The sequence below is a fragment of the Oncorhynchus nerka genome, linkage group LG11 (assembly GCF_034236695.1).
Source record: "Oncorhynchus nerka isolate Pitt River linkage group LG11, Oner_Uvic_2.0, whole genome shotgun sequence".
NCBI classification, from domain to species: Eukaryota; Metazoa; Chordata; class Actinopteri; order Salmoniformes; family Salmonidae; genus Oncorhynchus; species Oncorhynchus nerka.
This window is the reverse complement of record NC_088406.1, coordinates 6,306,717-6,329,024: the sequence shown is the minus strand read 5'-3', so window position 1 is coordinate 6,329,024 and position 22,308 is coordinate 6,306,717. Positions and strand designations below refer to the sequence as shown.

Below are 22,308 nucleotides of genomic sequence, written 5' to 3'. Positions count from 1 at the left end.
ATTAGAATGGTAGTGTATACAGGTGGAATGTGGGGCATTAGAATGGTAGTGTATACAGGTGGAATGTGGGGTATTAGAATGGCATTAGATACAGGTGGAATGTGGGGCATTAGAATGGTAGTGTATACAGGTGGAATGTGGGGTATTAGAAGTGTAGTGTATACAGGTGGAATGTGGGGCATTAGAATGGTAGTGTATACAGGTGGAATGTGGGGTATTAGAATGGTAGTGTATACAGGTGGAATGTGGGGCATTAGAATGGTAGTGTAGTGTATACAGGTGGAATGTGGGGCATTAGAATGGTAGTGTATACAGGTGGAATGTGGGGCATTAGAATGGTAGTGTAGTGTATACAGGTGGAATGTGGGGCATTAGAATGGTAGTGTAGTGTATACAGGTGGAATGTGGGGCATTAGAATGGTAGTGTATACAGGTGGAATGTGGGGCATTAGAATGGTAGTGTAGTGTATACAGGTGGAATGTGGGGCATTAGAATGGTAGTGTATACAGGTGGAATGTGGGGTATTAGAATGGTAGTGTAGTGTATACAGGTGGAATGTGGGGCATTAGAATGGTAGTGTATACAGGTGGAATGTGGGGTATTAGAATGGTAGTGTATACAGGTGGAATGTGGGGTATTAGAATGGTAGTGTAGTGTATACAGGTGGAATGTGGGGTATTAGAATGGTAGTGTATACAGGTGGAATGTGGGGTATTAGAATGGTAGTGTATACAGGTGGAATGTGGGGCATTAGAATGGTAGTGTGTACAGGTGGAATGTGGGGCATTAGAATGGTAGTGTATACAGGTGGAATGTGGGGTATTAGAATGGTAGTGTAGTGTATACAGGTGGAATGTGGGGCATTAGAATGGTAGTGTATACAGGTGGAATGTGGGGCATTAGAATGGTAGTGTATACAGGTGGAATGTGGGGCATTAGAATGGTAGTGTATACAGGTGGAATGTGGGGCATTAGAATGGTAGTGTAGTGTATACAGGTGGAATGTGGGGCATTAGAATGGTAGTGTGGTGGAAGTGTATACAGGTGGAATGTGGGGCATTAGAATGGTAGTGTATACAGGTGGAATGTGGGGTATGTAGAATGGTAGTGTAGTGTATACAGGTGGAATGTGGGGCATTAGAATGGTAGTGTAGTGTATACAGGTGGAATGTGGGGCATTAGAATGGTAGTGTAGTGTATACAGGTGGAATGTGGGGCATTAGAATGGTAGTGTAGTGTATACAGGTGGAATGTGGGGCATTAGAATGGTAGTGTATACAGGTGGAATGTGGGGTATTAGAATGGTAGTGTACAGGTGGAATGTGGGGTATTAGAAATGGTAGTGTATACAGGTGGAATGTGGGGCATTAGAATGGTAGTGTAGTGTATACAGGTGGAATGTGGGGCATTAGAATGGTAGTGTATACAGGTGGAATGTAGGGAATTAGAATGTGTAGTGTATACAGGTGGAAATTAGAATGGGGTAGTGTATACAGGTGGAATGTGGGGTATTAGAATGGACAGTGTGGAACAGGTGGAATGGGGCATTAGAATGGTAGTGTAGTGTATACAGGTGGAATGTGGGGCATTAGAATGGTAGTGTAGTGTATACAGGTGGAATGTGGGGTATTAGAATGGTAGTGTATACAGGTGGAATGTGGGGTATTAGAATGGTAGTGTATACAGGTGGAATGTGGGGCATTAGAATGGTAGTGTATACAGTGTATACATTAGAAGGTGGAATGTGGGGTATTAGAATGTAGTGTATACAGGTGGAAGTAGAATGGTAGTACAGGTGGAATGTGGGGTATTAGAATGGTAGTGTATACAGGTGGAATGTGGGGTATTAGAATGGTAGTGTATACAGGTGGAATGTGGGGCATTAGAATGGTAGTGTAGTGTATACAGGTGGAATGTGGGGCATTAGAATGGTAGTGTAGTGTATACAGGTGGAATGTGGGGCATTAGAATGGTAGTGTATACAGGTGGAATGTGGGGTATTAGAATGGTAGTGTAGTGTATACAGGTGGAATGTGGGGTATTAGAATGGTAGTGTAGTGTATTCAGGTGGAATGTGGGGTATTAGAATGGTAGTGTAGTGTATACAGGTGGAATGTGGGGCATTAGAATGGTAGTGTATACAGGTGGAATGTGGGGCATTAGAATGGTAGTGTAGTGTATACAGGTGGAATGTGGGGCATTAGAATGGTAGTGAACAGGTGGAATGTGGGACATTAGAATGGTAGTGTAGTGTATACAGGTGGAATGTGGGGCATTAGAATGGTAGTGTATACAGGTGGAATGTGGGGCATTAGAATGGTAGTGTATACAGGTGGAATGTGGGGCATTAGAATGGTAGTGTAGTGTATACAGGTGGAATGTGGGGCATTAGAATGGTAGTGTATACAGGTGGAATGTGGGGCATTAGAATGGTAGTGTAGTGTATACAGGTGGAATGTGGGGCATTAGAATGGTAGTGTATACAGGTGGAATGTGGGGTATTAGAATGGTAGTGTATACAGGTGGAATGTGGGGTATTAGAATGGTAGAGTGTATACAGGTGGAATGTGGGGTATTAGAATGGTAGTGTATACAGGTGGAATGTGGGCATTAGAATGGTAGTGTATACAGGTGGAATGTGGGGCATTAGAATGGTAGTGTATGTATACAGGTGGAATGTGGGGGCATTAGAATGGTAGTGTATACAGGTGGAATGTGGGGTATTAGAATGGTAGTGTAGTGTATACAGGTGGAATGTGGGGCATTAGAATGGTAGTGTATACAGGTGGAATGTGGGGCATTAGAATGGTAGTGTATACAGGTGGAATGTTAGGGGTATTAGAATGGTAGTGTATACAGGTGGAATGTGGGGCATTAGAATGGTAGTGTAGTGTATACAGGTGGAATGTGGGGCATTAGAATGGTAGTGTATACAGGTGGAATGTGGGGCATTAGAATGGTAGTGTAGTGTATACAGGTGGAATGTGGGGCATTAGAATGGTAGTGTATACAGGTGGAATGTGGGGCATTAGAATGGTAGTGTAGTGTATACAGGTGGAATGTGGGGTATTAGAATGGTAGTTATACAGAATGGCATTAGAATGGTAGTGTATACAGGTGGAATGTGGGGCATTAGAATGGTAGTGTATACAGGTGGAATGTGGGGGCATTAGAATGGTAGTGTATACAGGTGGAATGTGGGGTATTAGAATGGTAGTGTATACAGGTGGAATGTGGGGTATTAGAATGGTAGTGTATACAGGTGGAATGTGGGGTATTAGAATGGTAGTGTATACAGGTGGAATGTGGGGCATTAGAATGGTAGTGTATACAGGTGGAATGTGGGGCATTAGAATGGTAGTGTATACAGGTGGAATGTGGGGTATTAGAATGGTAGTGTATACAGGTGGAATGTGGGGCATTAGAATGGTAGTGTAGTGTATACAGGTGGAATGTGGGGCATTAGAATGGTAGTGTATACAGGTGGAATGTGGGGTATTAGAATGGTAGTGTATACAGGTGGAATGTGGGGCATTAGAATGGTAGTGTAGTACAGTGTATACAGGTGGAATGTGGGGCATTAGAATGGTAGTATACAGGTGGAATGTGGGGCATTAGAATGGTAGTGTATACAGGTGGAATGTGGGGCATTAGAATGGTAGTGTATACAGGTGGAATGTGGGGCATTAGAATGGTAGTGTAGTGTATACAGGTGGAATGTGGGGCATTAGAATGGTAGTGTATACAGGTGGAATGTGGGGTATTAGAATGGTAGTGTATACAGGTGGAATGTGGGCATTAGAATGGTAGTGTATACAGGTGGAATGTGGGGCATTAGAATGGTAGTAGAAGGTGGAATGTGGGGGCATTAGAAGTGTAGTGGAATGTGAGGCATTAGAATGGTAGTATACAGGTGGAATGTAGAATGGTAGTGTATACAGGTGGAATGTAGAATGGTAGTGTATACAGGTGGAATGTGGGGCATTAGAATGTAGTGTAGTGTATACAGGTGGAATGTAGAACGGAGGCATTAGAATGGTAGTGTATACAGGTGGAATGTGGGTATTAGAATGGTAGTGTATACAGGTGGAATGTGGGGCATTAGAATGGTAGTGTAGTGTATACAGGTGGAATGTGGGCATTAGAATGGTAGTGTATACAGGTGGAATGTGGGGTATTAGAATGGTAGTGTAGTGTATACAGGTGGAATGTGGGGCATTAGAATGGTAGTGTATACAGGTGGAATGTGGGGCATTAGAATGGTAGTGTATACAGGTGGAATGTGGGGTATTAGAATGGTAGTGTAGTGTCTACAGGTGGAATGTGGGGCATTAGAATGGTAGTGTAGTGTATACAGGTGGAATGTGGGGCATTAGAATGGTAGTGTATACAGGTGGAATGTGGGGTATTAGAATGGTAGTGTATACAGGTGGAATGTGGGGTATTAGAATGGTAGTGTATACAGGTGGAATGTGGGGCATTAGAATGGTAGTGTAGTGTATACAGGTGGAATGTGGGGCATTAGAATGGTAGTGTATACAGGTGGAATGTGGGGTATTAGAATGGTAGTGTAGTGTATACAGGTGGAATGTGGGGTATTAGAATGGTAGTGTATACAGGTGGAATGTGGGACATTAGAATGGTAGTGTAGTGTATACAGGTGGAATGTGGGGCATATTAGAATGGTAGGTAGTGTATACAGGTGGAATGTGGGGCATTAGAATGGTAGTGTATACAGGTGGAATGTGGGCATTAGAATGGTAGTAGTGTATACAGGTGGAATGTGGGGCATTAGAATGGTAGTAGTATACAGGTGGAATGTGGGGGCATTAGAATGGTAGTGTAGTGTATACAGGTGGAATGTGGGGCATTAGAATGGTAGTGTATACAGGTGGAATGTGGGGTATTAGAATGGTAGTGTAGTGTATACAGGTGGAATGTGGGGCATTAGAATGGTAGTGTAGTGTATACAGGTGGAATGTGGGGTATTAGAATGGTAGTGTAGTGTATACAGGTGGAATGTGGGGTATTAGAATGGTAGTGTAGTGTATACAGGTGGAATGTGGGGCATTAGAATGGTAGTGTAGTGTATACAGGTGGAATGTAGAATGGTAGTGTATACAGGTGGAATGTGGGGCATTAGAATGGTAGTGTATACAGGTGGAATGTGGGGTATTAGAATGGTAGTGTAGTGTATACAGGTGGAATGTGGGGTATTAGAATGGTAGTGTAGTGTATACAGGTGGAATGTGGGGCATTAGAATGGTAGTGTAGTGTATACAGGTGGAATGTGGGGTATTAGAATGGTAGTGTAGTGTATACAGGTGGAATGTGGGGTATTAGAATGGTAGTGTATACAGGTGGAATGTGGGGCATTAGAATGGTAGTGTATACAGGTGGAATGTGGGGTATTAGAATGGTAGTGTATACAGGTGGAATGTGGGGCATTAGAATGGTAGTGTATACAGGTGGAATGTGGGGTATTAGAATGGTAGTGTATACAGGTGGAATGTGGGGCATTAGAATGGTACAGGTGGAATGTAGGGCATTAGAATGGTAGTGTATACAGGTGGAATGTGGGGCATTAGAATGGTAGTGTATACAGGTGGAATGTGGGGTATTATGCGGAATGGTAGTGTAGTGTATACAGGTGGAATGTGGGGTATTAGAATGGTAGTGTATACAGGTGGAATGTGGGGTATTAGAATGGTAGTGTAGTGTATACAGGTGGAATGTGGGGTATTAGAATGGTAGTGTATACAGGTGGAATGTGGGGTATTAGAATGGTAGTGTAGTGTATACAGGTGGAATGTGGGGCATTAGAATGGTAGTGTAGTGTATACAGGTGGAATGTGGGGTATTAGAATGGTAGTGTATACAGGTGGAATGTGGGGCATTAGAATGGTAGTGTAGTGTATACAGGTGGAATGTGGGGCATTAGAATGGTAGTGTATACAGGTGGAATGTGGGGCATTAGAATGGTAGTGTAGTGTATACAGGTGGAATGTGGGGCATTAGAATGGTAGTGTATACAGGTGGAATGTGGGGCATTAGAATGGTAGTGTATACAGGTGGAATGTGGGGTATTAGAATGGTAGTGTATACAGGTGGAATGAATGTATACAGGTGGAATGTGGGGCATTAGAATGGTAGTGTATACAGGTGGAATGTGGGGTATTAGAATGGTAGTGTATACAGGTGGAATGTGGGGTATTAGAATGGTAGTGTATACAGGTGGAATGTGGGGTATTAGAATGGTAGTGTAGTGTACAGGTGGAATGTAGGGGGTATGTATACAGGTGGAATGTGGGGAGAATGGTAGTGTATACAGGTGGAATGTGGGGCATTAGAAGTAGTGTAGTGTATACAGGTGGAATGTGGGGCATTAGAATAGGTAGTGTATACAGGTGGAATGTGGGGCATTAGAATGGTAGTGTATACAGGTGGAATGTGGGGTATTAGAATGGTAGTGTATACAGGTGGAATGTGGGGTATTAGAATGGTAGTGTAGTGTATACAGGTGGAATGTGGAATGGTAGTGTATACAGAATGTGGGGTATTAGTGGTAGTGTATACAGGTGGAATGTGGGGTATTAGAATGGTAGTGTATACAGGTGGAATGTGGGGTTATTAGAATGGTAGTGTATACAGGTGGAATGTGGGGCATTAGAATGGTAGTGTAGTGTATACAGGTGGAATGTGGGGCATTAGAATGGGCATTAGGTGGAATGGCATTAGTGTAGTGTATACAGGTGGAATGTGGGGCATTAGAATGTGTAGTGTATACAGGTGGAATGTGGGGTATTAGAATGGTAGTGTATACAGGTGGAATGTGGGGTATTAGAATGGTAGTGTAGTGTATACAGGTGGAAATAGAATGGTAGGTATACAGGTGGAATGTGGGGTATTAGAATGGTAGTGTATACAGGTGGAATGTGGGGTATTAGAATGGTAGTGTAGTGTATACAGAATGGTAGTGTGGAATGTGGGGTATTAGAATGGTATTAGAATGGAATGTGGGGTATTAGAATGGTAGTGTATACAGGTGGAATGTGGGGTATTAGAATGGTAGTGTAGTGTATACAGGTGGAATGTGGGGCATTAGGTAGTGTATACAGGTGGAATGTGGGGTATTAGAATGGTAGTGTATACAGGTGGAATGTGGGTATTAGAATGGTAGTGTACAGGTGGAATGTGGGGCATTAGAATGGTAGTGTATACAGGTGGAATGTGGGGTATTAGAATGGTAGTGTATACAGGTGGAATGTGGGGCATTAGAATGGTAGGTAGTGTATACAGGTGGAATGTGGGGTATTAGAATGGTAGTGTATACAGGTGGAATGTGGGGTATTAGAATGGTAGTGTATACAGGTGGAATGTGGGGGGTAGTGTATAGAATGTGGTAGAATGGTAGTGTATACAGGTGGAATGTGGGGCATTAGAATGGTAGTGTATACAGTGTATACAGAATGGTGGAACAGGTGGAATGTGGGTATTAGAATGGTAGTGTAGTGTATACAGGTGGAATGTGGGGTATTAGAATAGGTATACAGGTGGAATGTAGTGTATTAGGTGGAATGTGGGGTATTAGGTGGAATGGTATTAGAATGGTAGTGTATACAGGTGGAATGTGGGGTATTAGAATGGTAGTAGTGTATACAGGTGGAATGTGGGGCATTAGAATGGTAGTGTATACAGGTGGAATGTGGGGTATTAGTGTACAGGTGGAATGTGGGGTATTAGAATGGTAGTGTATACAGGTGGAATGTGGGTTATTAGAATGGTAGTGTATACAGGTGGAATGTGGGGTATTAGAATGGTAGTGTAGTGTATACAGGTGGAATGTGGGGCATTAGAATGGTAGTGTAGTGTATACAGGTGGAATGTGGGGTATTAGAATGGTAGTGTATACAGGTGGAATGTGGGGTATTAGAATGGTAGTGTATACAGGTGGAATGTGGGGTATTAGAATGGTAGTGTATACAGGTGGAATGTGGGGTATTAGAATGGTAGTGTATACAGGTGGAATGTGGGGTATTAGAATGGTAGTGTATACAGGTGGAATGTGGGGTATTAGAATGGTAGTGTAGTGTATACAGGTGGAATGTGGGGCATTAGAATGGGTAGTGTATACAGGTGGAATAGAATGGTAGTGTATACAGGTGGAAGAGAATGGTAGTGTAGTGTATACAGGTGGAATGTGGGGTATTAGAATGGGTAGTGTATACAGGTGGAATGTGGGGTATTAGAATGGTAGTGTATACAGGTGGAATGTGGGGCATTAGAATGGTAGTGTAGTGTATACAGGTGGAATGTGGGGTATTAGAATGGTAGTGTATACAGGTGGAATGTGGGGTATTAGAATGGTAGTGTGTATACAGGTGGAATGTGGGGTATTAGAATGGTAGTGTAGTGTATACAGGTGGAATGTGGGGTATTAGAATGGTAGTGTAGTGTATACAGGTGGAATGTGGGGTATTAGAATGGTAGTGTAGTGTATACAGGTGGAATGTGGGGTATTAGAATGGTAGTGTATACAGGTGGAATGTGGGGTATTAGAATGGTAGTGTATACAGGTGGAATGTGGGGTATTAGAAGTGGTAGTGTATACAGGTGGAATGTGGGTATTAGAATGGTAGTGTAGTGTATACAGGTGGAATGTGGGGTATTAGAATGGTAGTGTAGTGTATACAGGTGGAATGTGGGGCATTAGAATGGTAGTGTAGTGTATACAGGTGGAATGTGGGGTATTAGAATGGTAGTACAGGTGGAATGTGTATTAGAATGGTACAGTGTATGGAATGTGGGGCATTAGAATGGCAGTGTAGTGTATACAGGTGGAATGTGGGGTATTAGAATGGTAGTGTATACAGGTGGAATGTGGGGCATTAGAATGGTAGTGTAGTGTATACAGGTGGAATGTGGGGTATTAGAATGGTAGTGTATACAGGTGGAATGTGGGGTATTAGAATGGTAGTGTAGTGTATACAGGTGGAATGTGGGGCATTAGAATGGTAGTGTAGTGTATACAGGTGGAATGTGGGGCATTAGAATGGTAGTGTAGTGTATACAGGTGGAATGTGGGGTATTAGAATGGTAGTGTAGTGTATACAGGTGGAATGTGGGGCATTAGAATGGTAGTGTAGTGTATACAGGTGGAATGTGGGGTATTAGAATGGTAGTGTAGTGTATACAGGTGGAATGTGGGGATTAGAATGGTAGTGTAGTGTATACAGGTGGAATGTGGGGCATTAGAATGGTAGTGTATACAGGTGGAATGTGGGGCATTAGAATGGTGGAAGTGTAGTGTATACAGGTGGAATGTGGGGCATTAGAATGGTAGTGTAGTGTATACAGGTGGAATGTGGGGTATTAGAATGGTAGTGTAGTGTATACAGGTGGAATGTGGGGCATTAGAATGGTAGTGTGTATACAGGTGGAATGTACAGGTGGAATGGGGCATTAGAATGGTAGTGTAGTGTATACAGGTGGAATGTGGGGTATTAGAATGGGTAGTGTATACAGGTGGAATGTGGGGCATTAGAATGGTAGTGTAGTGTATACAGGTGGAATGTGGGGCATTAGAATGGTAGTGTAGTGTATACAGGTGGAATGTGGGGTATTAGAATGGTAGTGTATACAGGTGGAATGTGGGGTATTAGAATGGTAGTGTAGTGTATACAGGTGGAATGTGGGGCATTAGAATGGTAGTGTATACAGGTGGAATGTGGGGTATTAGAATGGTAGTGTAGTGTATTCAGGTGGAATGTGGGGTATTAGAATGGTAGTGTAGTGTATACAGGTGGAATGTGGGGCATTAGAATGGTAGTGTATACAGGTGGAATGTGGGGCATTAGAATGGTAGTGTAGTGTATACAGGTGGAATGTATTAGAATGGTAGTGTATACAGGTGGAATGTGGGGCATTAGAATGGTAGTGTAGTGTATACAGGTGGAATGCATTAGGGTATATACAGAATGGTAGTGTAGTGTATACAGGTGGAATGTGGGGTATTAGAATGGTAGTGTAGTGTATACAGGTGGAATGTGGGCATTAGTATTAGAATGGTAGTGTAGTGTATACAGGTGGAATGTGGGGCATTAGAATGGTAGTGTAGTGTATACAGGTGGAATGTGGGTATTAGAATGGTAGTGGACAGGTGGAATGGGGCATTAGAATGGTAGTGTAGTGTATACAGGTGGAATGTGGGGTATTAGAATGGTAGTGTAGTGTATACAGGTGGAATGTGGGGTATTAGAATGGTAGTGTAGTGTATACAGGTGGAATGTGGGGCATTAGAATGGTAGTGTAGTGTATACAGGTGGAATGTGGGGTATTAGAATGGTAGTGTATACAGGTGGAATGTGGGGTATTAGAATGGTAGTGTAGTGTATACAGGTGGAATGTGGGGTATTAGAATGGTAGTGTATACAGGTGGAATGTGGGGCATTAGAATGGTAGTGTAGTGTATACAGGTGGAATGTGGGGTATTAGAATGGTATTAGACAGGTGGAATGTGGGGCATTAGAATGGTAGTGTATACAGGTGGAATGTAGTGGGTATACAGGTGGAAGTATTAGAATGGTAGTGTATACAGGTGGAATGTGGGGTATTAGAATGGTAGTGGTAGTGTATACAGGTGGAATGTGGGGTATTAGAATGGTAGTGTAGTGTATACAGGTGGAATGTGGGGCATTAGAATGGTAGTGTAGTGTATACAGGTGGAATGTGGGGCATTAGAATGGTAGTGTAGTGTATACAGGTGGAATGTGGGGTATTAGAATGGTAGTGTAGTGTATACAGGTGGAATGTGGGGCATTAGAATGGTAGTGTAGTGTATACAGGTGGAATGTGGGGCATTAGAATGGTAGTGTAGTGTATACAGGTGGAATGTGGGGCATTAGAATGGTAGTGTATACAGGTGGAATGGGGCATTAGAATGGTGTAGTGTATACAGGTGGAATGTGGGGCATTAGAATGGTAGTGGTAGTGTATACAGGTGGAATGTGGGTATTAGAATGGTAGTGTATACAGGTGGAATGTGGGGTATTAGAATGGTAGTGTAGTGTATACAGGTGGAATGTGGGGTATTAGAATGGTAGTGTATACAGGTGGAATGTGGGTATTAGAATGGTAGTGTAGTGTATACAGGTGGAATGTGGGGTATTAGAATGGTAGTGTATACAGGTGGAATGTGGGGCATTAGAATGGTAGTGTAGTGTATACAGGTGGAATGTGGGGTATTAGAATGGTAGTGTATACAGGTGGAATGTGGGGTATTAGTGTAGTGTATACAGGTGGAATGTGGGGTATTAGAATGGTAGTGTATACAGGTGGAATGTGGGGTATTAGAATGGTAGTGTAGTGTATACAGGTGGAATGTGGGGTATTAGAATGGTAGTGTATACAGGTGGAATGTGGGGTATTAGAATGGTAGTGTATACAGGTGGAATGTGGGGTATTAGAATGGTAGTGTATACAGGTGGAATGTGGGGTATTAGAATGGTAGTGTATACAGGTGGAATGTGGGGTATTAGAATGGTAGTGTATACAGGTGGAATGTGGGGTATTAGAATGGTAGTGTATACAGGTGGAATGTGGGGTATTAGAAAGTGTATACAGGTGGAATGTGGGGTATTAGAATGGTAGTGTAGTGTATACAGGTGGAATGTGGGGTATTAGAATGGTAGTGTATACAGGTGGAATGGGGCATTAGAATGGTAGTGTATACAGGTGGAATGTGGGGTATTAGAATGGTAGTGTATACAGGTGGAATGTGGGGTATTAGAATGGTAGTGTATACAGGTGGAATGGGGTATTAGAATGGTAGTGTATACAGGTGGAATGTGGGTAGTGTATTAGAATGGTAGTAGAAGTAGTGTATACAGGTGGAATGTGGGGTATTAGAATGGTAGTGTAGTGTATACAGGTGGAATGTGGGGTATTAGAATGGTAGTGTATACAGGTGGAATGTGGGGTATTAGAATGGTAGTGTATACAGGTGGAATGTGGGGTATTAGAATGGTAGTGTAGTGTATACAGGTGGAATGTGGGGCATTAGAATGGTAGTGTAGTGTATACAGGTGGAATGTGGGGTATTAGAATGGTAGTGTATACAGGTGGAATGTGGGGCATTAGAATGGTAGTGTATACAGGTGGAATGTGGGGTATTAGAATGGTAGTGTAGTGTATACAGGTGGAATGTGGGGTATTAGAATGGTAGTGTATACAGGTGGAATGTGGGGTATTAGAATGGTAGTGTAGTGTATACAGGTGGAATGTGGGGTATTAGAATGGTAGTGTAGTGTATACAGGTGGAATGTGGGGTATTAGAATGGTAGTGTATACAGGTGGAATGTGGGGCATTAGAATGGTAGTGTATACAGGTGGAATGTGGGGCATTAGAATGGTAGTGTATACAGGTGGAATGTGGGGTATTAGAATGGTAGTGTATACAGGTGGAATGTGGGGGGTATTAGAATGGTGGAAGTGTAGTGTATACAGGTGGAATGTGGGGTATTAGAATGGTAGTGTAGTGTATACAGGTGGAATGTGGGTATTAGAATGGTAGTGTATACAGGTGGAATGTGGGGCATTAGAATGGTAGTGTATACAGGTGGAATGTGGGGTATTATACATGGTAGTGGAATACAGGTGGAATGTGGGGTATTAGAAATGTATACAGGTGGGGTATTAGTAGTGTATACAGGTGGAATGTGGGGTATTAGAATGGTAGTGTAGTGTATACAGGTGGAATGTGGGTATTAGAATGGTAGTGTATACAGGTGGAATGTGGGCATTAGAATGGTAGTGTATACAGGTGGAATGTGGGGTATTAGAATGGTAGTGTATACAGGTGGAATGTGGGGTATTAGAATGGTAGTGTATACAGGTGGAATGTAGGGGCATTAGAATGGTAGTGTAGTGTATACAGGTGGAATGTGGGGTATTAGAATGGTAGTGTAGTGTATACAGGTGGAATGTGGGGTATTAGAATGGTAGTGTATACAGGTGGAATGTGGGGCATTAGAATGGTAGTGTATACAGGTGGAATGTGGGGCATTAGAAATGGTAGTGTATACAGGTGGAATGTGGGGTATTAGAATGGTAGTGTATACAGGTGGAATGTGGGGTATTAGAATGGTAGTGTATACAGGTGGAATGTGGGGTATTAGAATGGTAGTGTATACAGGTGGAATGTGGGGTATTAGAATGGTAGTGTATACAGGTGGAATGTGGGGTATTAGAATGGTAGTGTATACAGGTGGAATGTGGGGTATTAGAATGGTAGTGTAGTGTATACAGGTGGAATGTGGGGTATTAGAATGGTAGTGTATACAGGTGGGTGGAGTGTATACAGGTGGAATATTAGAAGTGTATACAGGTGTGGGGTATTAGAATGGTAGTGTATACAGGTGGAATGTGGGGCATTATTAGAATGGTATTAGAATAGTAGTGTATACAGGTGGAATGTGGGGTATTAGAATGGTAGTGTATACAGGTGGAATGTGGGGCATTAGAATGGTAGTGTATACAGGTGGAATGTGGGCTATTAGAATGGTAGTAGTGTATACAGGTGGAATGTGGGGTATTAGAATGGTAGTGTATACAGGTGGAATGTGGGTATTAGAATGGTAGTGTATACAGGTGGAATGTGGGCTATTAGAATGGTAGTGTATACAGGTGGAATGTGGGGTATTAGAATGGTAGTGTATACAGGTGGAATGTGGGGGTATTAGAATGGTAGTGTATACAGGTGGAATGTTAGAATGGTAGTGTATACAGGAATGGGTATTAGAATGGTAGTGTATACAGGTGGAATGTGGGGTATTAGAATGGTAGTGTATACAGGTGGAATGTGGGGTATTAGAATGGTAGTGTAGTATACAGGTGGAATGTGGGGTATTAGAATGGTAGTGTATACAGGTGGAATGTGGGGTATTAGAATGGTAGTGTGTAGTGTATACAGGTGGAATGTGGGGTATTAGAATGGTAGTGTAGTGTATACAGGTGGAATGTGGGGTATTAGAATGGTAGTGTATACAGGTGGAATGTGGGGTATTAGAATGGTAGTGTATACAGGTGGAATGTGGGGTATTAGAATGGTAGTGTATACAGGTGGAATGTGGGGTATTAGAATGGCAGTAGTGTATACAGGTGGAATGTATTAGAAAGTGGGGTATTAGGTGGAATGGTAGTGTAGTGTATACAGGTGGAATGTGGGGTATTAGAATGGTAGTGTATACAGGTGGAATGTGGGGTATTAGAATGGTAGTGTATACAGGTGGAATGTGGGTATTAGAATGGTAGTGTATACAGGTGGAATGTGGGTATTAGAATGGTAGTGTATACAGGTGGAATGTAGGGGTATTAGAATGGTAGTGTAGTATACAGGTGGAATGTGGGGTATTAGAATGGTAGTGTATACAGGTGGAATGTGGGGTATTAGAATGGTAGTGTAGTGTATACAGGTGGAATGTGGGGTATTAGAATAGGTAGTGTATACAGGTGGAATGTGGGGCATTAGAATGGTAGTGTATACAGGTGGAATGTGGGCTATTAGAATGGTAGTGTATACAGGTGGAATGTGGGGTATTAGAATGGTAGTGTAGTGTATACAGGTGGAATGTGGGGCTATTAGAATGGTAGTGTATACAGGTGGGGGGAATGGTAGTGTATACAGGTGGAATGTGGGGGTATTAGAATGTGTAGTGTATACAGGTGGAATGTGGGGTATTAGAAGGTGAATGTATACAGGTGGAATGTGGGGTATTAGAATGGAATATACAGGTGGAATGTGGGGTATTAGAATGGTAGTGTATACAGGTGGAATGTGGGGATTAGAATGGTAGTGTATTACAGGTGGAATGTGGGGTATTAGAATGGTAGTGTAGTGTATACAGGTGGAATGTGGGGTATTAGAATGGTAGTGTAGTGTATACAGGTGGAATGTGGGGTATTAGAATGGTAGTGTATACAGGTGGAATGTGGGGTATTAGAATGGGTGGTGCCCTAAAACCACCTGTTTTACTGTTTTTAAGGGAGAATAGGCATTGGTCAACTAGAAAGGAAATGCACATAGAATGCCTACTCCACCCATTTGTTGTTATGTTGAGTAACCTACTGACCAAAAATATGTTCTTGAAATATATTTATTTTTCATTTCATGGATTGTTAAAATAAATGTTTAAGGAAAATACAGACAGGCACCAAGACAAAACAGCTCAATCTAATAAAATACCATTTCATTTGTCACATGCCGAATACAACAGGTGGAATGTGAAATGCTCACTGACAAGCCCTTAACCAACAATGCAGTTTTTAGAAAATAGAGTTAAGAAAATATTTACAAAATAAACTAAAGTAAAAAAAAAAAAAAAATGAAGTATCACAATAAAATAACAGGGGTCAATGTGCAGGGGGTACAGGTTCCTCAAGGAATATAGGTAGGGGTAAAGTGACTTATGCATAGATAATAAACTAATTAGGTAACATTTATTAGGGGTCTTATGGTTTGGGCAGGTGGAAAGGTTTAGAATGGCAGTCAACAACGGCACCCTCTCCAGTGTATTTGTACATAGAAGGTAGACTGTAGCGCTGGTATCCGCTTGCCTTGAGGTGGCAGATTGGGGGTAGTCTAGTGTATACAGGTGGAGGTGGAATAGAAGCCTCTTGGACCTAGACTTGGGGTATTGCCTTGAGGTAGCAGGCTGGAGTCATTGACAATTTTGGGGCATTCCTCTGACACCGCCTGGTATAGAGGTCCTGGATGGCAGGAAGCTTGGCCCCGGTGATGTACTAGGACGTACTACCCTCTGTAGTGCCTTGCGGTCCTGAGGTGGAATAGGTTTTTGTCGTGCCCTCTTCACGACTGTCTTGGTGTGCTTGGACCATGATAGTTTGTTGGTGATGTGGACGCCAAGGAACTTGAAGCTCTCAACCTGCTCCACTACAGCCCCATCGATGAGATGAGGCGTGCTTGGTCCTCATTTTCCTGTAGTCCACAATCATCTCCTTTGTCTTGATCACGTTGAGGGAAGGTTGAGGAGAGGTTGTTGTCCGTGCACCACACGGTCATAGGCAGGTGATCAGGAACTGTTGTGTCATCGGCAAACTTAATGATGGTGATGGAGTCGTGCCTGGCCGTGTGTCGTGAGTGACGGCCCACCTGGTTCAGACTGTCAGGAAGTCCAGAATGCAGTTGCAGAGGGAGGTGTTTAGTCCCAGGGTCCTTAGAGTGATGAGCTTTGAGGGCACTAAAACCTGAGCTATTGGCAATGAATTGCATGAATAGGCAATGAACAGCATTCTTAGGTGTTCCTTTCGCCCAGGTGTGAAAGGGCAGTGTGAGTCAGGATCCCTCTAGGCCGACTCATTAAAGAAAAATTATTAGTCAATTCAAGGTAAAAGTATTCGCTGTGCTGATGTCCAGACACTCTTTTCAGACATTATGTACAAAATAAGTTACAAACAATGCGAGAAAACAAACAAAATAACCCAGTTAGTTTTAAAGCCCATAAAACGTCAGCCCTCCCCTCCGGCTCCATTCTGACATACTATAGCCGAGTCGCGCCAACCAGAGCAACTATAATTATGAAGGACATAAATCAAAGACATCATGCTCCTTTGTTGATGTGAGAGGAGTCAATCACCACTGTTCATCATAACTGTTCGCTGCTCTGGCCCCCCAATGGTGGAACAAACTCCCTCACGACGCCAGGACAGCGGAGGCAATCACCACCTTCCGGAGACACCTGAAACCCCACCTCTTTAAGGCATACCTAGGATAGGATAAAGTAATCCTTCTCACCCCCCTTAAAAGATTTAGATGCACTATTGTAAAGTGGCTGTTCCACTGGATGTCATAAGCACCAATTTGAAAGCTCACTAAATGACTTAAAATGTTGTAAAGGAAGTGTAGAGACGCTACAGAGCTGTTGTAATATTATGGTCTGTAAATGGCTCAGTCTGTACTATAATGACTTAAACCTGGTAAGATGTAAACCTGGTAGTAGATGGTGTAGAGACCTTCTCCTCTACCTGGTATTAGATGGTAGTGACCTTCTCCTGTACCAGAGCTGTACCTATAATGTTAGTAACCTATTAGATGGTACCTAGTAGATGGTGATGGACCTTCTCCTCTCAGGGACCTTCTCCTCTACCAGACTGGCTGTGACTATAATAGTTAGTACCTGGTAGTAGATGGTGTAGTAGGGACCTTCTCCTCTACCTGGTAGTAGATGGTGTAGTAGGAGTGACCTTCTCCTCTACCTAGGAGTGTAGTAAGATGGTGTAGGAGTGACCTTCTCCTCTACCTTGTATTAGATGGTGTAGTAGGGACCTTCTCCTCTACCTGGTAGTTAGATGTAGTAGTGACCTTCTCCTCTACCTGGTATTAGATGGTGTAGGAGTGACCTTCTCCTCTACCTGTAGTAGAGGTGTAGTAGGGACCTTCTCCTCTACCTGGTAGTAGATGTAGGAGTGACCTTCTCCTCTACCTGGTATTAGATGGTGTAGAGGAGTGACCTTCTCCTCTACCTGACCTTCTCCTCTACCTGGTATTAGATGGGACCTTCTCCTCTACCTGGTAGTAGATGGGAGTAGGACCTTCTCCTCTACCTGGTAGATAGTGACCTGGTAGTAGATGGTGTAGTGGTGACCTTCTCCTCTACCTGGTATTAGATGGTGTAGGTAGGAGTGACCTTCTCCTCTACCTGGTATTAGATGGTGTAGGAGTGATCTTCTCCTTCTCCTCCTCTACCTGGTAGTAGATGTAGGAGTGACCTTCTCCTCTACCTGGTAGTAGATGGTGTAGTAGTGACCTCCTCTCCTGACCTTCTCCTCTACCTGGTATTAGATGTAGGAGTGACCTCTACCTGGTAGTAGATGGTGTAGTGGTGACCTTCTCCTCTACCTGGTATTAGATGGTGTAAATGGTGTAGTGACCTTCTCCTCTACCTTGTATTAGATGGTGTAGGGGACCTTCTCCTCTACCTGGTAGATGTAGACCTGGTGTAGGAGTGACCCTTGACCTCCTCTACCTGGTATTAGATGGTAGACCTGGTGTAGATGGTGTAGGAGTGACCTTCTCCTCTACCTGGTATTAGATGGTAGTAGATGGTAGTAGATGTAGTAGTGACCTTCTCCTCTACCTGGTATTAGATGTAGGACCTTCTCCCTAGTGACCTTCTCCTCTACCTGGTAGTAGATGGTGTAGTAGTGACCTTCTCCTCTACCTGGTAGTAGATGTAGGAGTGACCTTCTCCTCTACCTGGTAGTAGTGACCTTCTCCTCTAGTGACCTTCTCCTCTACCTGGTAGTAGATGGTGTAGTAGGGACCTTCTCCTCTACCTGGTAGTAGATGTAGGAGTGACCTTCTCCTCTACCAGTGCCAGCAGTATTAGGATTATAAAGCCAGGCAGCTGGAGGGATTTAAGCCTGTATGCTGAGATGTTACAGGAAAGGGCACACAGGGATGGTGTACAGTCCCCAGTGGCACTCTATTCCCTATTTATATACTGTAGTGCACTATTTGCCCTGAGATACAGGAAAGGGCACACGATCTGGTCAAAAGTAGTGTACAAGTGGTCTTTGAAGGGCAATCACATCACACCTGGCGAGCTGGTGACAACGACGCAATGGCTCAAAACGTATCCCGCAGCTTTTCAATAGAATAGAATAGTACTGAGCTCACCGTGAGGCCGTATCCCTTTAATAGAATAGTACTGAGCTCACCGTGAGGCCGTATCCCTTTAATAGAATAGTACTGAGCTCACCGTGAGGCCGTATCCCTTTAATAGAATAGTACTGAGCTCACCGTGAGGCCGTATCACTTTAATAGAATAGTACTGAGCTCACCGTGAGGCCGTATCCCTTTAATAGAATAGTACTGAGCTCACCGTGAGGCCGTATCCCTTTAATAGAATAGTACTGAGCTCACCGTGAGCCTCACCGTGAGTACTGCCGTATCACTTTAATAGAATAGTACTGAGCTCACCGTGAGGCCGTATCCCTTTAATAGAATAGTACTGAGCTCACCGTGAGGCCTCTCCCTTTAATAGAGGCTCACCGTATCCCTTTAATAGAATAGTACTGAGCTCACCGTGAGGCCGTATCCCTTTAATAGAATAGTACTGAGCTCACCGTGAGGCCGTATCCCTTTAATAGAATAGTACTGAGCTCACCGTGAGGCCATCCCTTTAATAGAATAGTAGGCTCACCGTGAGGCCGTATCCCTTTAATAGAATAGTACTGAGCTCACCGTGAGGCCGTATCCCTTTAATAGAATAGTACTGAGCTCACCGTGAGGCCGTATCCCTTTAATAGAATAGTACTGAGCTCACCGTGAGGCCGTATCCCTTTAATAGAATAGTACTGAGCTCACCGTGAGGCTGTATCCCTTTAATAGAATAGTACTGAGCTCACCGTGAGGCCCTCTCCCTTTAATAGAATAGTACTGAGCTCACCGTGAGGCCGTATCCCTTTAATAGAATAGTACTGAGCTCACCGTGAGGCCGTATCCCTTTAATAGAATAGTACTGAGCTCACCGTGAGGCCGTATCCCTTTAATAGAATAGTACTGAGCTCACCGTGAGGCTGTATCCCTTTAATAGAATAGTACTGAGCTCACCGTGAGGCCGTATCCCTTTAATAGAATAGTACTGAGCTCACCGTGAGGCCGTATCCCTTTAATAGAATAGTACTGAGCTCACCGTGTATCCCTTAATAGAATTTGAGCTCACCTGAGGCCCTCTTTAATAGAATAGTACTGAGCTCAAGCCGTATCCCTTTAATAGAATAGTACTGAGCTCACCGTGAGGCCGTACCATTCTGAGCTCCCGTTCTCCATAGAATCTGAGCTCACCTCCGTATCCATCTACTGAGCTCACCTCCGTATCACTTTAATAGAATAGTACTGAGCTCACCTCCATCCCTTTAATAGAATAGTACTGAGCTCACCCGTATCCCTTTAATAGAATAGTACTGAGCTCACCCGTATCCCATAGTACTGAGCTCACCGTCCTATCCCTTTAATAGAATAGTACTGAGCTCACCGTGAGGCCGTATCCCTTTAATAGAATAGTACTGAGCTCACCGTCCTTCTCCTTTAATAGAATAGTACTGAGCTCACCGTGAGGCCGTATCCCTTTAATAGAATAGTACTGAGCTCACCCCGTATCTCCTTTAATAGAATAGTACTGAGCTCACCCCTCCCTTTAATAGAATAGTACTGAGCTCACCGTCCATCCTTTAATAGAATAGTACTGAGCTCACCTCCTCTCCCATCTGAGCTCCCGTATCCCTTTAATAGAATAGTACTCAGCCCCGTGAGGCCGTCTCCAGTCTGAGCTCTCGTATCCCTTTAATAGAATAGTCCTGAGCTCACCCCTTCTCCATAGTACTGAGCTCACCGTGAGGCTGTATCCCTTTAATAGAATAGTACTGAGCTCACCGTCCCTCCCTCTGAGCTCACCCTGAGGCCGTCTCCCACTGAGCTCGTGAGGCCGTATCCCTACTGAGCTCACCGTGAGGCCGTATCCCTTTAATAGAATAGTACTGAGCTCACCGTGAGGCTGTATCCCTCTCCCTCTGGACTCATCACCCATTCTCCACCCTTCTCCATCTCTCTCCCTCCTCTCCATCTCTCTCCCTCCTCTCACCCTTCTCCGTCTCTCTCCCTCCTCTCACCCTTCTCCACCTCCATCTCTCTCCCTCCTCTCCTCTCCCTCCCTCTCTCACCCTTCTCCATCTCTCTCCCTCCTCTCACCCTCTCCATCCATCTCTCTCCCTCCTCTCCATCTCTCTCCCTCCTCTCACCCTTCTCCATCTCTCCCTCCTCTCCATCTCTCTCCCTCCTCTCCCTCCTCCGTCTCCCTCCTCTCACCCTTCTCCATCTCTCTCCCTCCTCTCCATCTCTCTATCCTCCTCAATCTCTCTTCCTCCTCTCACCCTTCACCATCTCTCTCCCTCCTCTCCATCTCTCTCCCTCCTCCATCTCTCTCCCTCCTCTCACCCTTCTCCATCTCTCTCCCTCCTCTCCATCTCTCTCCCTCCTCTCCCTCCTCCATCTCTCTCCCTCCTCTCACCCTTCTCCATCTCTCTCCCTCCTCTCCATCTCTCTCCCTCCTCTCCATCTCTCTACCTCTCTCCAGAATTCTATCCGGCACAACCTGTCCCTCCACAGTCGGTTCGTCCGTGTGCAGAACGAGGGGACAGGGAAGAGTTCCTGGTGGATGCTAAACCCCGAGGGAGGGAAGACTGGAAAGTCCCCTCGACGTAGAGCAGCCTCCATGGACAACAACAACAGCAAGTTCGCCAAGAGCAGAGGACGGGCTGCTAAGAAGAAGGTACAGAAATAAACTGTTGTTCAATGTCTTTATTATATTACCTACAGTATCTATACAGTATCTATATCTATACAGTATCTATACAGTAACTATATTTATATACAGTATCTATACAGTATCTATACAGTATCTATATCTATACAGTATCTATATGTATACAGTATCTAGACAGTATCTATATCTAAACAGTATCTATACAGTATCTATATATATAGTATCTATACAGTATCTATACAGTATCTATATCTATACAGTATCTATACAGTAACTATATATATATATATATATATAGTTATATATATATATACAGTATCTATACAGTATCTATATCTATACAGTATCTATATCTATACAGTAAATATATATATATATATATACAGTATATATACAGTATATATATCTATCTATACAGTATATTTATCTATACGGTATCTATACAGTATCTATATCTACATTATCTATATCTATACAGTATCTATATCTATATCTATACAGTATCTATACAGTATATTTATCTATACGGTATCTATACAGTATCTATATGTATACATTATCTATATCTATACAGTATCTACACAGTATCTATATCTATACAGTATCTATACAGTATCTATATCTATACAGTATCTACACAGTATCTATATCTATACATTATCTATATCTATACAGTATCTATACATTATCTATATCTATACAGTATATATACAGTAACTATATATATATACAGTATCTATATCTATACATTATCTATATCTATGCAGTATCTATACATTATCTATATCTATACAGTATATATACAGTATATATACAGTAACTATATATATACAGTATCTATACAGTATCTATACAGTATCTATACAGTATCTATATCTATACAGTATCTACACAGTATCTATATATATATACAGTATCTATACAGTATCTATACATTATCTATATCTATACAGTATATATACAGTA

The 22,308-nt window shown here is 43.0% G+C and overlaps 1 protein-coding gene across 1 annotated transcript in view; it reads left to right on the top strand.

Moving 5' to 3' along the window:
* foxo1a (forkhead box O1 a) overlaps positions 1-22,308 on the top strand; it is a 120,404-nt gene that overhangs the window by 70,984 nt on the left and 27,112 nt on the right. The window contains 1 exon segment of the mRNA XM_065024171.1: positions 21,154-21,348. Coding sequence (XP_064880243.1) covers positions 21,154-21,348 — 195 coding nt within the window.